The sequence below is a fragment of the Phanerochaete carnosa genome (genome assembly GCF_000300595.1).
Source record: "Phanerochaete carnosa HHB-10118-sp unplaced genomic scaffold PHACAscaffold_4, whole genome shotgun sequence".
Lineage (NCBI taxonomy): Eukaryota > Fungi > Basidiomycota > Agaricomycetes > Polyporales > Phanerochaetaceae > Phanerochaete > Phanerochaete carnosa.
The window spans coordinates 1,945,506-1,962,707 of record NW_006767631.1 but is presented as its reverse complement, the minus strand read 5'-3'; the positions used below and the strand labels follow the sequence as shown (position 1 = coordinate 1,962,707).

Sequence of the window (17,202 nt, the reverse complement as noted above, 5' to 3'; positions counted from 1 at the left end):
TGATACGGTTAAGGGCTACAGTGCAACAATCAATCTGCAGAAAGCAGACTTGGTGGCCAATCAAGGCAAACCAGTCTCGCGATCTCAATCAACTACAACTTCTTGGTTCTCCGGCTTCTGTGACCCAAACGCTATGAATCTCAATGCCATGGACATTTCTGCTTTCCGCTTCGGCAACCTCTTTCAAGGACTCAAGAATCCCGCAGAAATCAAGCAGCAATACAACAAGCTAATGGTTGGTTGCTGCCGCGTCTGCGGTTCTAAGGGTCACAAGGCAGATAGAGCGCACGAAGACACTAAATGCCAGCACTGCGGTAAACCTGGTCATTGAAAAAAGCTTTGTCTGTCAAGACTGACCGAACCACTAGCAAAGTCACAATCAGTTAAAGCCACATTGTTGACTAGCCCCTCGACATCTGCATCTATCTCTACGTCTCAAGACTCTGCTGCCAATGTAGCTAGTCTCAAAGACATGATGTTTTTGATGCAGAAACAGCAGGCCAAACTAATGGCAAAGCTTAGCCAGAGTTTTTAGCAAGAGCTCAGACTAGAGCTGCAGCTCTGGCACTTGGTTTAGACAAGTGGCCTTCAACAACGCCGGCTCCTGTGTATTCGGACTCGGATTCTTCAGACCACATTCCGTTGTATATAGTGTCATCCATAGATCATCTTTTGTCTCATTTTTGCGTGTTTGTAACATTATCTGGAATGAATAAGTCTCTGTGTACACCTGTCATGATTGACTCCGGTGCCACCAGTTATTTTCTACACAAGAAATTTGCACACAAAAATAATATTTATAAATGACCACTCAAATGACAAATTGGCCTCCGGAATATTGATGGTTCAACCAACAGCGCTGGCACCATCACACATTACACTAAGCTTAAAGTCAAAATTGGATCATGAGCCCCTAAAGAATATGATTTCTTTATCACAGATATCAGCCCTAAAAACATCATCTTTGGACTACTATGGTTAAAGAAAGTCAACTCCACTATGGACTGGGAAACAGATAAAATGACACTTCCTGACAGCTCAGAAACATTGCTTGACCCTCTTGTGTCATTAAGTTTAACTAAAGTCAAAGCTAATCAAGTGAAACGCTGGGCCTGAGTGAAGGCCAGATTGCTTGACAATGCCACAGACGAAGTTTATTGCCTAGCAGGCTATACTTACTTGCAGAAAGTTGCAGTAAAACAGAATAAGGAAAATTACTCAGAAACCTTTGAACAGCTTGTTCCAAAGAAATATCACTGGCATGCTCATGTCTTCTCCAAAACTGACTTGACGAGGCTTTCCAAACACAAGCCGTGAGATCACTCCATTAACTTTAAATTTGACACTCCTTCTACAATCCACTCCAAAGTCTATCCAATGAGCCCCGTGGAAAATCAGGAACTATAAGCCTTCCTTGATGACACTATCAAGAAAGGCTATATCATCTCCAGCAAGTCACCCATAGCTTCGCCCGTCTTTTTTATCAAGAAAAAGGATGGCAAGCTCAGGCTTATCTAGGACTATTGCAAGCTCAATGACATCACTATTCAGAACAGATATCCGCTACCCCTCACTAATGATATCATCAACAAACTACAGGAAGCGAAAATCCTCTCTAAGTTCAACATCTGCTGGAGCTACACAAATGTTCAGATCAAAGCTGGAAACAAATGGAAAGCCGCTTTTGTCACCAATCGGAGACTCTTTGAGCCTCACGTCATATACTTTGAACTAACCAACGCATCAGCAACCTTCCAAGCTCTTCTGGACACAATCTTTGCAGGCCTCATTGCCAAAGGCAAAGTTGCAGTGTATCTAGATGACATCCTCATCTGATCTTCTGATCTTGCCTCACATTGAAAGATAGTACATGAGATGCTAAAGCGTTTCAAAGAATACAACTTCTACTTATGTCCTGAAAAATGTGAATTTGAAAAAGACCAGATTGAATACCTTGGCCTCTTCATCAGCAAAGGATCAGTCAGCATGGACCCTGGGAAGGTTAAAGCAGTTACAGAATGGCCTACATCTGCAAACCTGATAGATGTTAGAGACTTTGTAGAATTTGCCAACTTCTACCGCCAGTTTATCAAGGACTTCTCAAAGATTGCTTGCCTATTGCACAACCTCACAAAAACAAATGTTCCTTTCATGTGGGGTTCTGCACAACAATAGGCTTTCGACACATTGAAGTCCAAGTTTACTACTGAACCTGTTCTTGCACTCTGGTATGCAGACCAAGATACACAAGTACAAGTTGATGCTTCTGGATAAGCCACTGGAGGCGAAATCAGTCAGCTCAACCCGAATAACACTCTATGGCACCCAGTTACCTTTTGGTCACAAACCATGAACACTGTTGAATGCAACTACAAAATTTACAACCATGAACTCATAGCTATCATCGAAGCACTCAGGAACTGGCAATATTTCCTCAAAGGACTACCCAAGCCATTTGAAATCTGGACTGATCATGCAAACCTCCAATATTGGTGTACAGCACAGTGACTTACTCGTCGACAGGCCCGATGGGCTCTTGAACTCGTCGATTACGACTTTGTGCTCATCCACAAACCTGGCAAAACACACCTCGTTGCAGACCCCCTCTCTTGTCATAGCTCTCAGTATGTATCTGACGACATGGACGATCAGATGCAAGTCGTACTACGCAATGACCAATTTGTAAGTGCCACCAAACAAAGCCTTGGTCCAGAACACTTCATACAGCTAGCTACTACAGCATTTGTCACAAGCTCTCCTCTAGAACAGGATGTCTGTGATGTTACCTCTCTTGACAACAAGGTCTCCACTGCACTCTCAAGTCTCTGAGCAAAAGGGCCTCGTAAACTAGTCAGTGGGCTCACAGAATGGGAAGAAAACAATGGTCTCATTTATTACAAGGGCAAGCTCTACATATCAAATGACATCACCCTTTGTAATAAAATCATTAAATTCTGTCATGACACTCCCACTGCTGGACACCCAGGGAAGCACAGAACTATTGAACTAGTCTCCTGCTACTACTGGTGGCCAGGCATGAACTCTGCCATAGCACGATATGTGGCTGGATGTGATAAATGTCAGAGATACAAGAGCGCCAAACATTCTAAAGTGACTCTCACATTGCACGAAGTCCTCAACAGACCTTGGCAATACATTGGAGTTGACATGGTTGGCCTCCTTCCTCGGACTAAGTTCACTGGGAAATATGATGTGATCACTGTTTATGTTGACCACTGCAGTGATCAAGTACATCTCGCGCCCTGCTGCACTACTCTCTCAGCCGAAGAGACATCCGAGATACACTTCTGCGAAGTATTCAGATATCATGGTCTTCCATGCAAAATCTTCTCTGATCGAGGACCACAATACGCAGCTCGCTTCATGCAAAGTTTATACAAACGGCTTAGTGTCAAGTCAGGTTTAACCACAGCTTACCACTCAGAAGGCAATGGCAAAGTTGAATGAAAGAACGCCGAGGTATCTAAATTCCTCTGGTTATTCTGTTCACAACAGCAGAACAATTGGAATGAATGGCTGCCTATGGCTGAGTTTGTGCTTAACTCACAAGTACATGCTGGAAACGAAGACTCCCCTTTTGAAGTTCTCTACGGATACAGACCTGACTTCACTGTTCCAGCAGGGAAACATTCTAACATTCCCACACTGAACGACAGACTCGATTGCATGGCCCAAATCCACAAAAAAGCAGAAGCAGCTCTCCGCCAGACTAAAGAAAAGATGAAGGCTGATTATAAAACTCGTAAAAATTCACCCCACTCTTTTAAAGTTGGAGACAAAGTCTGGTTATCTTCAAAAGATGTCTCAATACACTAGCAAACTCACAAACTCAGACCCCGATAGCTCGGACCATTTACAGTGACTGAGGTCATCAGCAATCTAACCTATCACCTTGAACTACCAAACTGACTCAAAGTCCACCCCATCTTCCATGTCAACAGGCTCAGCCTGTACTACAACAATGAGATGAACAAAGCTGCACCTCTCCTGCTAGTGATAGTCAACAACAAAGAATAATACAAAATTAAAAAGATTCTGGACTCACACATTTACTACAGACAGCTCTAGTATCTCGTCAAATGGAAAGGATACGGACAAAGTGCTGACAAGTGGATCTCTGCCAAAAATGTCCATACAACAGCATGCATATGCAACTTCCACTGGCAAAATCTCTCGGCACCACAACAGATCTCCACTACCTCCTTCAGCAAACTCCACAGTTGCTTCAAACCTATTTACAAACACACCGATTCCAGCTCAACACTAGCCACTAACTCTAAAGTGGCAGAGTTCGAGTGGGAATTAGGCAGAATACAGGCTATGTCTTCTTGCTAGGAGTCTTGATTGTAAGGGGGGTAATGTCATGGGCGTAGCTCTGGCCTCCTATTATTTTTCCATTTTTCCTGATTTTCTATGGTTTATACTACGTTTGCATGACCTTCTAAAAGTCATTGGCGCACTAGCACCAGTTTACAAGTCCTAGCCATGCACTAACACCTCAGGACTACATCACTAATGGGCACGCATCAGTGCATTAAATGCGCTTGCATCGCCACCCCTCTTTTACCACATCATGCTTCCTCGATAACAGCCGGGCTCCGATCTCCACCGGGCCTTCTATCTCTAAGTCTGATTGGCAACGGACATCCAATCTCTGTCAGCCTGACAACATCATATGCTATGACACACTGGCCCCCGTTTCTTGCCAAGTCTCCTAGATACTAGCAGACACTGTAGCTACAGTTGCTTAGGTAATGCCTGGTCTGTATGCAATCTGAACAGTATATAAAGGGTTCCTTTGTTGCTACCTAGCCCCATCTCAACCTCTTAGTTATTTGAGCTAGGTAAGCTTTAGTTTGTATTGTTATACAGTCACTAATACAAACTTAGTTATTTGGGCTAGCTGAATAAGCTATTGCAATTGTCGCCAGACTACTATCGATGCCACCTCCAGAATAAATCCACGCAGTATCCTTCGTGGTGTGTCGACGACAGTCCACATCAGCACTCCATTGCCTTCTGTTCTTAGATTATGAATGTTGCCAAGCAAATCTACGAAATCCATGATCATGAACTCATAGCCATTATCAAAGCTCCACGAGACTGGTGTCACTTTCTTCAAGGACTACCAAAACCTTTTGATATATAGACTGATCATGCCAATCTCCAGTACTAGAGAACAGCTCAATATCTCACTTGCAGACAAGTTTGTTGGGCCTTCAAACTAGCAGATTACAATTTTGTCCTCACATACTAATTTGGCAACACTTGTCTGGTCACTGATCCTCTATCACACCCTAGCTCAGAACATGTCTCTAAAAGTGCTGATAATGACAACCAAATAGTACTTCCGGACTCTAAGTTTATCAATACGGTCAGTTTAGAGCTCAGTCCTGAACATTTTGCACATTTAGCTGCTACGACTTTCATTACAACAGCTCTGTTAGAATCAGATATTTGCAACAGCACTTTGCTCGACAACAAAGTATCTGAGGCTCTCTTTACTCTTTGATCAAAAGGCTTTTGCAAGCTTACTACTGGCCTTATCAATTGAAAGGAAAACAAAGGACATGTCTACCATCAAGGCAAACTTTACATTCTAAAAGATTCCAACCTTTGCAATTGAATTATTGAATCTTGCCATGATTCTTCTATAGCAGGTCACTCTAGTAAACATGGAACTACAAAACTCATCTCTTGCTATTCCTAGTGGCCAGGAATAAACTTTGCCATAGCCAAATACATTGCGGACTGTGATAAATGTCAAAGATACAAGAGAGTTAAACATCTGAAAGCTACTCTTACCTTTCAAGAAGTCCCTCCTAAACTTTGGCAACATGTTGAAGTCAGCATGGTTAGACCTCTACCTATTACTCCTGCTTCAGAGAAATACAATGTCATCACTGTCTATATTGACCACCACAGCAATCAAGTACATCTTACACCATGTCACAGTACTCTTACTACTAAAGGAGCTGCTGACATACACTATTGCAAAGTGTTCAAACACCACAGTATTCCACATAAAATCTTCTCAGACAAAAGACCTTAGTATGCTGTTTGCTTTATGCAAAGTTTATACAAACAACTCGGTATCAAGTTGGGTTTAATCATAGCCTATCATTCGGAAGGCAATGGCAAAGTGGAGCAAAAGAATGCCAAAGTGGAAAAATACCTCCACTTGTTCTGCTGTCAACACCAAGATGACTGGCACAAATGGCTACCAATGGCCAAATTTATATTAAACTCCCGTGTACGCTCTGATAATGACCACTTGTCTTTTGAAGTACTCTATAAATATTGACCCAATTTTACTGTTTCTGCCAGAAAACACTCTAGTATTTTTGCACTTAATGACAAACTCGATCAAATGGCTCAAATCTGTAAAGAAGCCAAATCTGCTCTTTGCCAGACCAAAAAAAAAATGAAAACTGATTATGAATCAAACAAATCTATGTCTCACTCTTTTTCAGTTGCAGACAAAGTCTGATTAGCTTCAAAAGATATTGCCATACATTAGAAACTTGTAAAATTGGACTAAGACAACTTGGACCCTTCACTGTGACAGAAAAAGTTGGAGAACTTGACTATCACCTCAAACTACCCAGCTGGCTGAAGCATCCACCTAGTCTTTTATGTAAATCATCTTAGCCCCTGGCATGACTGGCATAGTTAAACCTCCACCACTACCTTCTGTTATAGTCAAACATAACAAAGAATATAAAGTTAATAAAATTCTGGATTTTTGTATTTACCGCTAACAACTCTAGTACCTTATCCAATGGAAAGGCTATGAACAAGACACCAATGAATGAGTCCTTGCAAAAGATGTCCACACAAATACCAAAGTCTGTGACTTCTACTGTCAAAACCCTTCAGCATCACAACAGATCTCTTTTACCAACTTTGCTACACTCTATACACAGCTCCATCCAATTAACAAAAACACTGACCCCAATTCAGTCCTGGCAGCCAGCTGAAGTGCTGCAGAACTTAAATGGGAATCTGGTAAATCCAAGGACTTGCACCCCGTTAGGAGTCTCAGTTATAGAAGGAGGGTAATATTATGGGCATAGTCTTGTTTTGTAAATTTTCCATATTTTCTACAATTTTCCTTGTTTATATGATGCTTCTACCATCATCAGCATCCAAACCCTTGTGTTAGTGCCAGTTTACTCTCACATCTTCACAGCACGTCAGCATATTAGCATGCTCAGCATGCCAACACAACACTGCCATTGTAGAAGCTGTTACACAGCCTCCCAGCAGTTTTTATTGGAGTTCAATCAGCATTGAACATCTGACTTACATTGGCCTGGCAACATATCACCAATGCTGAATTTCTTCTATTGGAGTCCAATTAGCATTGGATTTTGGACTGGGCACGTCAGATAACATGACTCACTGATTCTAATTTCTGTGCTGTCACTCTACTACTCCAGCAACTTGTAGCTTACATAGTACCTGGTCTGTGTGTGGCTCCAGCAGTATATATAGTAGGACTCTGCCTCTATCTAGTTTCATCTAGATCTCTTAGTCAATTGGGCTAAATAAGCCTCTTCTTAAGTTACTTGTTTATTACACTATACTAACATATAATATACTTGATCAATCAGGCTAGCTGTATAAGTTAGAGTGAAGTTGTGAAACCTTTGTCCACACTGCCTTGTTACTGTCATACATGATCTTCACTCTTTTGTGTGGTGTTGAACCTCGTTCCACAACATTCAGATATCTTCGCTGATCTGTGACCTATTTTTTTGCTGATATTGGCCATAGACAATGCCTTCTAGATAGTTTATCATTTTCATCTCGATGTCTAACATGTTTCATATAGTGCAGCCATAGTTCCTTAGCATAGCTATAGATTAGACCAGTAGTATAAATACAGGCCCTCATATATAGTAGTTCTTTAGCTTTCAATTCTTTGTACATTTATACTTATTTCTCATTCAAACTCTAGTAAGACCTTGAAGAGCAGCTTCAGGCTGTAATAATAAGCCTCTGTCATAACATCTTCTCAGAGAAGGCAATGAAGAGCAGCACTTATCTGGTCTATGCAAAAGAAGGATGTGTCAGACTGTGCTTCATTGACTTGTAAAACCACAATATGTAAATATCACAATACAGGTACAAGATGTACTATACCGCACATGCACAGCCTATGCAGAGATTAGAAAACTATTGAATGCAAAACTCTAACAGCAGCTAGACACTTCTGAAGCACTATCATATTGTGGTGGCTGCTGGTCTCTCACAATAACAAGTATGTTAAACCCAGCCTATGTGCAATCATTGTACAGTGTGAGGCACTAAAACTCGACACCTCCGTCCTGGCCTTAATTTTGGTCTAGAAGCTTGCTCCTTTGAGATTTAGCAGGAAACCAAATATTCTGAGCATAATTCTGCAATTCCAAAATTTCAAGCCACGTGAAGTAATTTCAGGTTTTGAGCTGATATTTTTTTTCAAACAAAGACTAGGGTTATATAGGCCATAGCATATATGCTTGGTGGGTACAATTTCTTTATTTCTTTTATATTACAATATAAATAATAATAACTTAGATATTATAATAACTTAGATATTATAATAGCTTACTATTTATATGAGACTTAGAGCTATATATAGTATTAATTTATAACTTTACAAAATATATTGACAGTAATCTTTCACTATTTTATTATATAAATCTTATAAATAATGTACCTTCCACATAAATAATAATAACTTACAAGTTATTATACTCTTTATTTATAAGATTTAACTAAAAAATCTGAAGGCCAGCTTATGTTCATCAGAACTATTGGCAAGTTAAGCTGGTGTCATATTACAAAGCTGGAATTTTAAGTAATATAAACTACCATGCTTTAATCTATCATTATACCATACTTGCTCATCAGCACTTCTTGTTATAAAGTGCTCATTGCTATCATAGATAAATCCACATAGTCTGTACTTGCACCTGTTCACATCCAGTATAGGAGTCCACTTGACAGTAACTTCATTAACTTTAAACTTGAGAAATTGAGGCATATTATCTATGATTACTTTTTTCACTAGCTTGGTACCACAGCTATTGCATGTTGTATTGGCTACTTGTCTTGTGTTGGCATCTAACTATTCTAGTGGAGTTCTTTCATGGGCAGTACCACTCATGATGCCTTGTCTCTGCTATCTGTATAGGGAGCATACAAGGAGCAAGTCAGAATAGATCATATTCTTGCTTCTACCAATTATCTGACTGGTCCCACATAATGTGCACATATATTCCTTGTGCCAGAAGTCTTCTAATAGTCCAAGTATATAGCCACACAGCCTGTAAATCTCAGTACCCTCATTGGCACATAGTGGGAACTCTACAGGGTCTATCTCATGTAACTTAGCTCTGATTGAGTCTCTGGCAATATTCAAAAATAGACTCTTTCTTTTTGCTAACTTGCATGCCTTGACAAGTGAAGTTGACATGGGTAATTGGTTTGAAGACAACTTCCACAGTACAGAGTTTCCGGAGATGGCACCTGTAGCCATGCCACAAGGTGGCTGGAAGTTTTTATTACTCAGGCTCCACTCAAGTTGGATTAGGATGCTCTTGTGGTCTAGCCTGTCTGAGCATGAAGACAGAACAGGGCTTTTAGAGATGGCCCCTGTAACCATGCCATAGAGTGGCTGGAGGCAGTTACATCTCAGGCTCTACCCAATCTGAACTGGGAAGCTCTTTTAGTCTGGCCTGTCTGAGTCAGAAGACAGGACAAAGCTTGTATAAATGGTGCCTGTTACTATTTCATTCCATGTGTTCAGTTCAAAGTTTGTGGTAAAGGTTTTCAAGGTGAATCTATCTAAGAAGGTGCCACTAGAAGCCACTAGAAGGTAGCAAGCAAGGTAGAAGATGAGAGGCAAGCCAAATCTCCATGAAGACTTAGAGAAGTTACACTTGTGAAGCATATTGTAAGCAGAGATAGTGGCAGTTAAGGTGAAATAAATGTATGAGGTGTACTTACTCCTCCTCCCAGTTGGGTCTGAGGTGGCAAATCGCGCATTTTGAAAGAGCAGTTGCCTTATTGGGTAGATGTTGGGAGTTCAATTCTGGCTGGAGGATCTTTTCTTTTCGATAAATTTTAGTTGTGAGCACTGAGATATAGCAATACTATGGCAGATAGTGATATTATATATTTTTATAAGATGTTTATAAGTTTTTTAAGGTAGCAGAATGGTGTAAAACAAGCACTGAGTATGGTAGCTTGAAGAATTAAATTTTACTTACAGAATAATGACTATATGCTGTATTATGAGCCTATAGGTGTGGATATATGCAATCCTAGAGTTGAAGGTTACTAAATATGATAAGATATGCTTCTTGAATATAATTCTGAATTATAAGGCATTATCAGTTTGTAGAATGGGATAAAAGTGCGAAATATATGGCACATTTTTATTAATTCCAAACAAATATCAATAATAGTGAGTATATTTGTGTCAATTTGACATACATAATAGAACATATTTGAAAATTAAAAAATAGTGATACTAACTTTATATCTCACAATTTACTGTGTAACACTGTATTGAGATGCAAAATTAGTGGCAAGCACTTTAATGCTGAATCATGGTCTGAAACTACTCTCACATTGCACTAACAGATAGCATATACATAGTAAGCTAGGAGCTACATAGTATGAAGAGATAAACCTGTGTACAGGAGAGTAAAACTGATGAGAGAGCCTGACTGTGCTATGGTACTTATTAAGTGCTTATGCTAGTATTTTCTTGTGCTTTGTTTTTATTGGTTTATCTCTTTAAAAAATTAATTGTATATATATATATATAGGACCCTCTTAACATGCTCTATCCAGTAATACAAAGATCATTTAAATGTTGTGCCTTTTCAAAATGGTCCATGTGTGAAATTTGTCTAAGTCCCCAGTTTAAGCATAAAACACAGCACTGAAGAGCCAATACTGATCTATATATAGTCAAACAATTTTCTACATGTAGATCTATGTTAAAAGTATATATGAGCCAAATTTCAGGTTGATGGTTTGAGTAATGAATGCTATGGAGCAAGGGGCAGATTTGTGTCTGAAAGTAAACTAACTCCCAAAGTGCTACTTCTAACAGAATTTTTTTCATTGCATTCAGAAATCATAATTTTGCCTTCACTCATGCCAAATAAACATTTTATGCCTTCTCCAAAAAAGTAGACCTGCCTTGCTCACACTCAAAGATTAGAGAAGAGCAGCAGCTTCACTAATGGGCTCATACTTAATACTGAATCTCTTGAAGATGATTTGGACTAAGTGCTTAAAGACAAGAACTCAGAGAGTGGCTGCAAAGTGCTTCTTTGCGCTTTCAGTCTTACGAAGGACACAAAGTCTAATGCAGATATCAAGTCGGATGTTGAGGTAAATATGCATACTAGGACAAGCAAAACGAAATGTGGCTTGTTTTGTGGGAGCAAACTCTATAGGTCAATTTAATAGCATGAAACGGTGGCAAAGCACCTGTTGGAATCTACAGTGAGTGTAAGACATTGAAGCAAACACAGACACAGTGGTGCAAAAAGGCAGAGGCTGCATAAATGGGTGCAGAAGTGAAAGAGGGTGCATGAGCAAATGACAAAGAGCTGGATGACAACTCTGTTCCAAAATCTGGGATGTGCTGTATGCAGCACGTGCTTTTGCTGCAGGGGGACTTGTTAGGGAAGAAGTTTGTAATCTAAAAACTTACCTCAAGTTCATTAGTCACTATAGCTGCTGCTTCACTCCAAAGTATCACTGTGAGCTTAATTTTATTGAGATGTCCTGGAGTTGAACCAAATGCTATGAGTATTTTCTGTTTACACCTTTTGCTTGCTTACCGACAGCTTAGACTTTTAGCAGCTGGCAGATGGCACCTTTGCAACAGTAAAAGAGCTCTTGCCTCATGCTTTGGCCTTATGTCTCTCTTAAAGCTATTTGCACATTCCTCCACAAGACCTTAAAATACATGGTCACATATAGGTCTGTCTGTTTTATATCAACTGTTTTAGTACACTACTACATCCAGCCAGACTGAAGTGCATTCATTCCTTCAGCAAGGGTCTCATAGCAGTGCAGATGGATTTTGCAGCCAAAGAATATTACTCTCAACAATGCATTAGTCTGACTACCATGGTGAGCTTGCAGATACTGGACAACCCTGCTTGAGAAGTGTTTGCAGTGGGGTGTACACAAGGTCCTGGTCCTAATTGAGGTCTTGCACCTTCTATATTCGTATTATTACTAAGCAGGCACCTTTTCCAAAATGAAAGTTCAAATTTTGAATTTGGTCTAAAATTCAAACTTAAGATTGAAAAAAATGAACGAGATACATTTATTGATATGTTGTCTAACCATGCTCTGAAGTGATTTTTGAGAGGATATGAGGAGTTGTATGAGACAAGATACTGTAGCGCTTTGACTAATAGTTCACATCTGAAACACAGTCGTGGTGGACAACTGTGGACACTCAGTTCAGACTATGAAAGAATGGAAACAAATTTTGTTTCTTTATTTCATGCAGAGAGACTGTGAATACATGAAGGAAGAATAAATAATAAGTTAAACATACCTTCGTTCTGTGCAGAGAGACTGAGAAACGGAATGAAGGAGGAGCAAGGCAAGTTATAAGGCAAGGCCTTAAAACATGCGCATTGTCTAAAATGAATATCTAAAATGGGTAACTAATGGTCTATAAAAGGAAGGAAAATGGAGCCATCAGCTATGGTGGTGTATTAGATGTTTAGCAGTGTAACCATCAGGTTACACTCTTTCTGACTCAGAAGAATTTATGTTAGAGAGTGGGCTGTCAGCGAGATAGTCATCAAGAGCTTTGAGGTTGTTAACTTCAGAATCAGGTAGCCACATGTTGTATTGTGGGCCATAGCCAGACCAGTGGACAAGATAGAAGTTGCTGAATTCTAGAAATCTTCAAACTTGCTTAACAGTAGTTGGTACTGGCCAGTCTAGTATTCCTTTGATTTTGATGGAGTTCATAGCAACTTGGTTGTACAATGTGAGTGCTCTGAGGAATTTGACTTGCCATGCATCAAAGGTGCATTTTTTGAGTTTGAGAAGAAGGTCATTGTTGCAAAGTCTTTGAAGGACTCTTCATGTTCACTTTCTGTGTTCATCTTGATTGGATGAATAGATAAGCATATCATCCATGTAAATGACTAGTAATCTTTCATTGACCATGTTGCTGAATAGGTCGTTCATCATTGTCTGGAACATTGCTGAGAAGTTGCATAGTTCAAAGAACATGACTGTTGGTTCAAATAATCCTCTGTTCATTTTGAATGCTGCCTTCCATTGATTTCTATCTTTAATTCACATGTTGTTGTATCTTGCTTGTAAATTAAGACTGGTGAATATGCTTGATTCTTTAAGCTGATTGATAAGATTTGAGATGAGTGGGAGTGGGTATGCATTTTTGATAGTGCCATCATTGAGATATCAGTGGTTTTTGCAGGGCTGTCGTGTTCTATCCTTTCTTCCAACAAAGAAAAATGGTGATGCCATTGGTGACTTTGACAGATGTATATATTTTTTTGCATATTTTTATCAAAGAAATTGTTAAGCTTTTATTGTTTTAATGGAAATAGTGGGTAGACCTTGCAATCTTTAGGAATAAAGTCTGGTTTTAGATTGATGGCATGGTCATATGGTCTTGATTCAGAACACCATTCGGCAGCTTGCTTTTTGAAGACGTCTTGATAGTCTTGATAAGCGGTTGGTAGTTCATTCTTCGCATTTTATGTTGCCTGTTGTGCCATTGCCATTGCTAGGTTGATCTTTGTGTTCATCCATAGAGATGCAATGTTTTTGGCTATATCATCTGGTTTTGTGTGCATAGTGTATGCGAAGAAGTCTCCTGAGGTGTACATGAGGATGTAGTCTCTTTCTTTACATTGCTCGGCTTGCACAATGGGTTCTGAAGCAATTATCAAGAATATATGTATAGGCCAGTCAAGAGGTACTTTTTTTCTGAAAAGATGCGGCACATATTGGGCTATTTCTTCTGGTTGAGTTTCTTGTATGAATTTGGCATTGGTGGATCCAAATTCTTTTGATCTTCACATGGTTCCTAGTAAGATTTTAACTTGTTTGGGTTTTGCCATTGAGATTCGTTCAAGTACTAGTTGCACCACTCGATCTCTTTTGGCCACCTTGTGTTCTTCAATTTTAGAGTTGATGAGGAGTATGCAGATTTCTCCAGTATAGTCTCTGTCAATTACTCCTGCTCCTATGTTGATTTCTTTGACCACTAATCCACTTCTTGGTGCAATTTGTCCATAGGTTTCTTCGGGAACTTGAGTGCTTAGTCCTGTTTTAATAAGCATGAGGATTTGAGGTGGTATGACCTGATCTTCACTTGCATAAAGATCGAGTCCTGCAGCTTCTTCTGTTCCTCTAGTAGGTATCTGTCCTCTTTCTGAGATGGTAACCCTGAAGTCTGTTTCTTTCCTAAGAAGTGCTGAGTCATCAGATGAAAGGATATGGATGCTTCTACCTTCATCGTCTGATAATTCTTCAATTTCACATCTTTAAATTCTTTTTGAAAAGTCCAAAGTGCCTTTGCTCCAGTTGATGGATGAGTTTCTTTTTTATAATCAGTCCATGCCAAGGATGATATCTTGCTTGTCTAATTGGGTAACTAACAACTTTTCTTTGGTAGGCTGGTTTCCCATGTTCATGTCAACTTCTACTTTATTGCAAATGAACCTCAACTTGTCTGAAGTTCCATTGACATTGAATACCTTAATTGGTCTTTTCAGGGGTTTTTTTTGTAGTCCTAATTCTCAGACTGTTCATCAATTGATGAATTTGCCTTGTGCTCCTGAGTCGACTAATGCAAGGACTTTTTCAATGGTTTCTTTTGCTCCGATTTAAATGGGAATATGCATTGATTTTGATTGCATGTTGGCAATTAATACAGAGGAAATTGATATTCTAAAAGGTGTTAATGCTAGGGCAACCCTTAGACATGAAAATTTAGATTAGCTTTGAGGTAACAGGCAAAGAGATTTTTAGCCTCATCTTGAGAGAGCTTGGTTACTTCTTTGACTAAGTCTCTGGGTTTGTTATCAAGGTCAATAAAGTTAGGTTCCTCTTTGACTGTTATAGCGCAGACATTGATGGAATTTTCTTTATTCCACTGTTCAGAGCACTGATTCATCTGAGGGCAATTGTCTTATGGCAAACAATTGGATTGGTATCTTCCTTGCTGGTCACATTATTGGAGTTTTTTGGGCAAAGGGCAATTTCTAGCAATGTGTCCCTTGCCCTCGCAATTGAAGCATCGTCCATCGCGACAGGTTTGGCCTCGAGAGATGACGTTGACATCTATGGCGTCAGGATTGCATTTCCAAGTTCTTCCTCTTTCTCCATTTCCTCCAGAGTGGGAGGTGGTTCTGTCGACCCTTCTTCTCTGTCTTCCTTATCTAAGCTTGTTCCATTCTATTTCCGCATTATCTAACTTGAGTGCTTCTTCTTGCCATACTTGGAGTGAGATAGGTTTCTTTTCTTGTTTGATGAGAGTTTTAGCGAGATCAGCTTTGAGTTCTCCTGTATAGGTGTGTTGAAGGTAGGTATCTGTACTTAAATTGCTGTATTTGGCTTTTTTGACAAGTCGATTGAATTTGATGTTGTAATCATTAACAAAGTTGAAGTCTGCTTGTATTATTTTATTAAGTTTTACAATGGCATTGACTTTGCTGTCCACTTTTTGGAAGGCTTGGCAAAATCTTCCTTGAATTTGGCCCATATAGGCCACGTCATGCTAGCTTTGTATTTATTGAACTTGGTGCAGCACCAGTCGTGCAGCTTCTTTTCAGTATTGTTGAGTACAAAGAAAATTTTCTTTGCATCCTTGGTTGTGTTTTTGCCTTTAAAATAAATGTCACAATCTTTCAGAAAGTCCTAAATTTATTGTGTGCCATTGAATTTCTGAGGCTTTGGAGTAGAGTCATGTTTGTTTGCCTTTTGAAGTGCTTCAATTATTTCTCGCATAAGAGTATTTGTGTTTGTTATCGTGGAGGTGGTTTGAAGTTGTTTGGTAACTTTGTAAATTTCTTTCTGTTATTCAGATGGAATTGGTACGTCAAGATTTGGCAGAGGAATGTCAAATTGTTCGAGTCTAATTTCTGATACTTGGAGTAATCTTTGCTGTTGTACTTTGGGTGTTTTGTCGTCTACTTCGATAGAGGTAAAAGTTTCTGCCCTGCTAGGTGCTCAATTTTGTCTGCAAGATTGATTGTATGAGTGTGGCATATGTATTCTGAATGGTAGTATGCTAGTGGATAGTAGTTGTTGGGCTACTTCTCTGGCTTGTTTTTCTCTAAGCCTGGCTTCTTCGTTAAGCCTGTTTCTTTCTTGAAGAAAGTCTACTTGTGCTGGCTCGCAAAGTACGAGTTCTTGTGGTGCTTGCGTGGACACTGGGTCTGCATTGTATTGGTGGGGGCAAGGTCGTACAAAACAACTTCTCCAATGTTTTGTGTCATATCAGTGGTAGTCAAGCCTATCGTCAAACCTGAGATTATATCTGTGTGCTGCTGCTGCACAGTTGTTTGCACTGGTTGCTCGTGGGGTAATTGTCTTGACTATTCTTTATAGTGTAGACCTATCTTAGATCTGCCTTATTGGGAAGCTTTCAGCTAATGCCATGACAGAGGTTTCTTAGCAAGCCTGAAGCTTGTCTGATCACCTTATCCGCAGATGAAGTTAGACCAGAATAACGACTAGTCTACTAGTCAAAGAGACTATGGATGAGTCAGTGAAGCTGTGCTCTATGAGTCAATAGAGATAAGTACTACTAGACTTGAATCAGAGATGAAAGAGGAAATGATATTCCACGCTACCATGTCCATCATAACAACATTGATGTTGAGTACACAAACTGTGCAGATAAACCTGACAAAGTAGATGACATGCTATACAGTATAATATAGGTTTCTATGTTATTGGGTATGCTGATACCACATGTCCTCACTACAGTCTCAATGTTGTGCATTGATAATCAAAAGTTGAGCAAAAATGAAGATTATATTTATAAGCACCTATATCATGGTGATGCAGCCAGTTCATTGCTCTACTGTGACTGTGACCACCTGTTCAAACCTGCCCTGTTCAGAGGCTCTGTGACTGTGGCATAAACTGTTGGTCATG

The 17,202-nt window shown here is 39.7% G+C and overlaps 1 protein-coding gene across 1 annotated transcript; it reads left to right on the top strand.

The window, feature by feature from the left end:
• Positions 1–133: 133 nt before the first annotated feature.
• PHACADRAFT_194403 (uncharacterized protein) lies at positions 134–9,277 on the top strand (the record flags this gene model as incomplete). The annotated part of the gene is made up of 2 exons (XM_007394594.1): positions 134–235; positions 9,206–9,277. The coding sequence occupies 2 exons, from the start codon at positions 134–136 to the stop codon at positions 9,275–9,277; spliced, it is 174 nt and encodes a 57-aa protein (XP_007394656.1).
• Between the last annotated feature and the right edge of the window lie 7,925 nt (positions 9,278–17,202).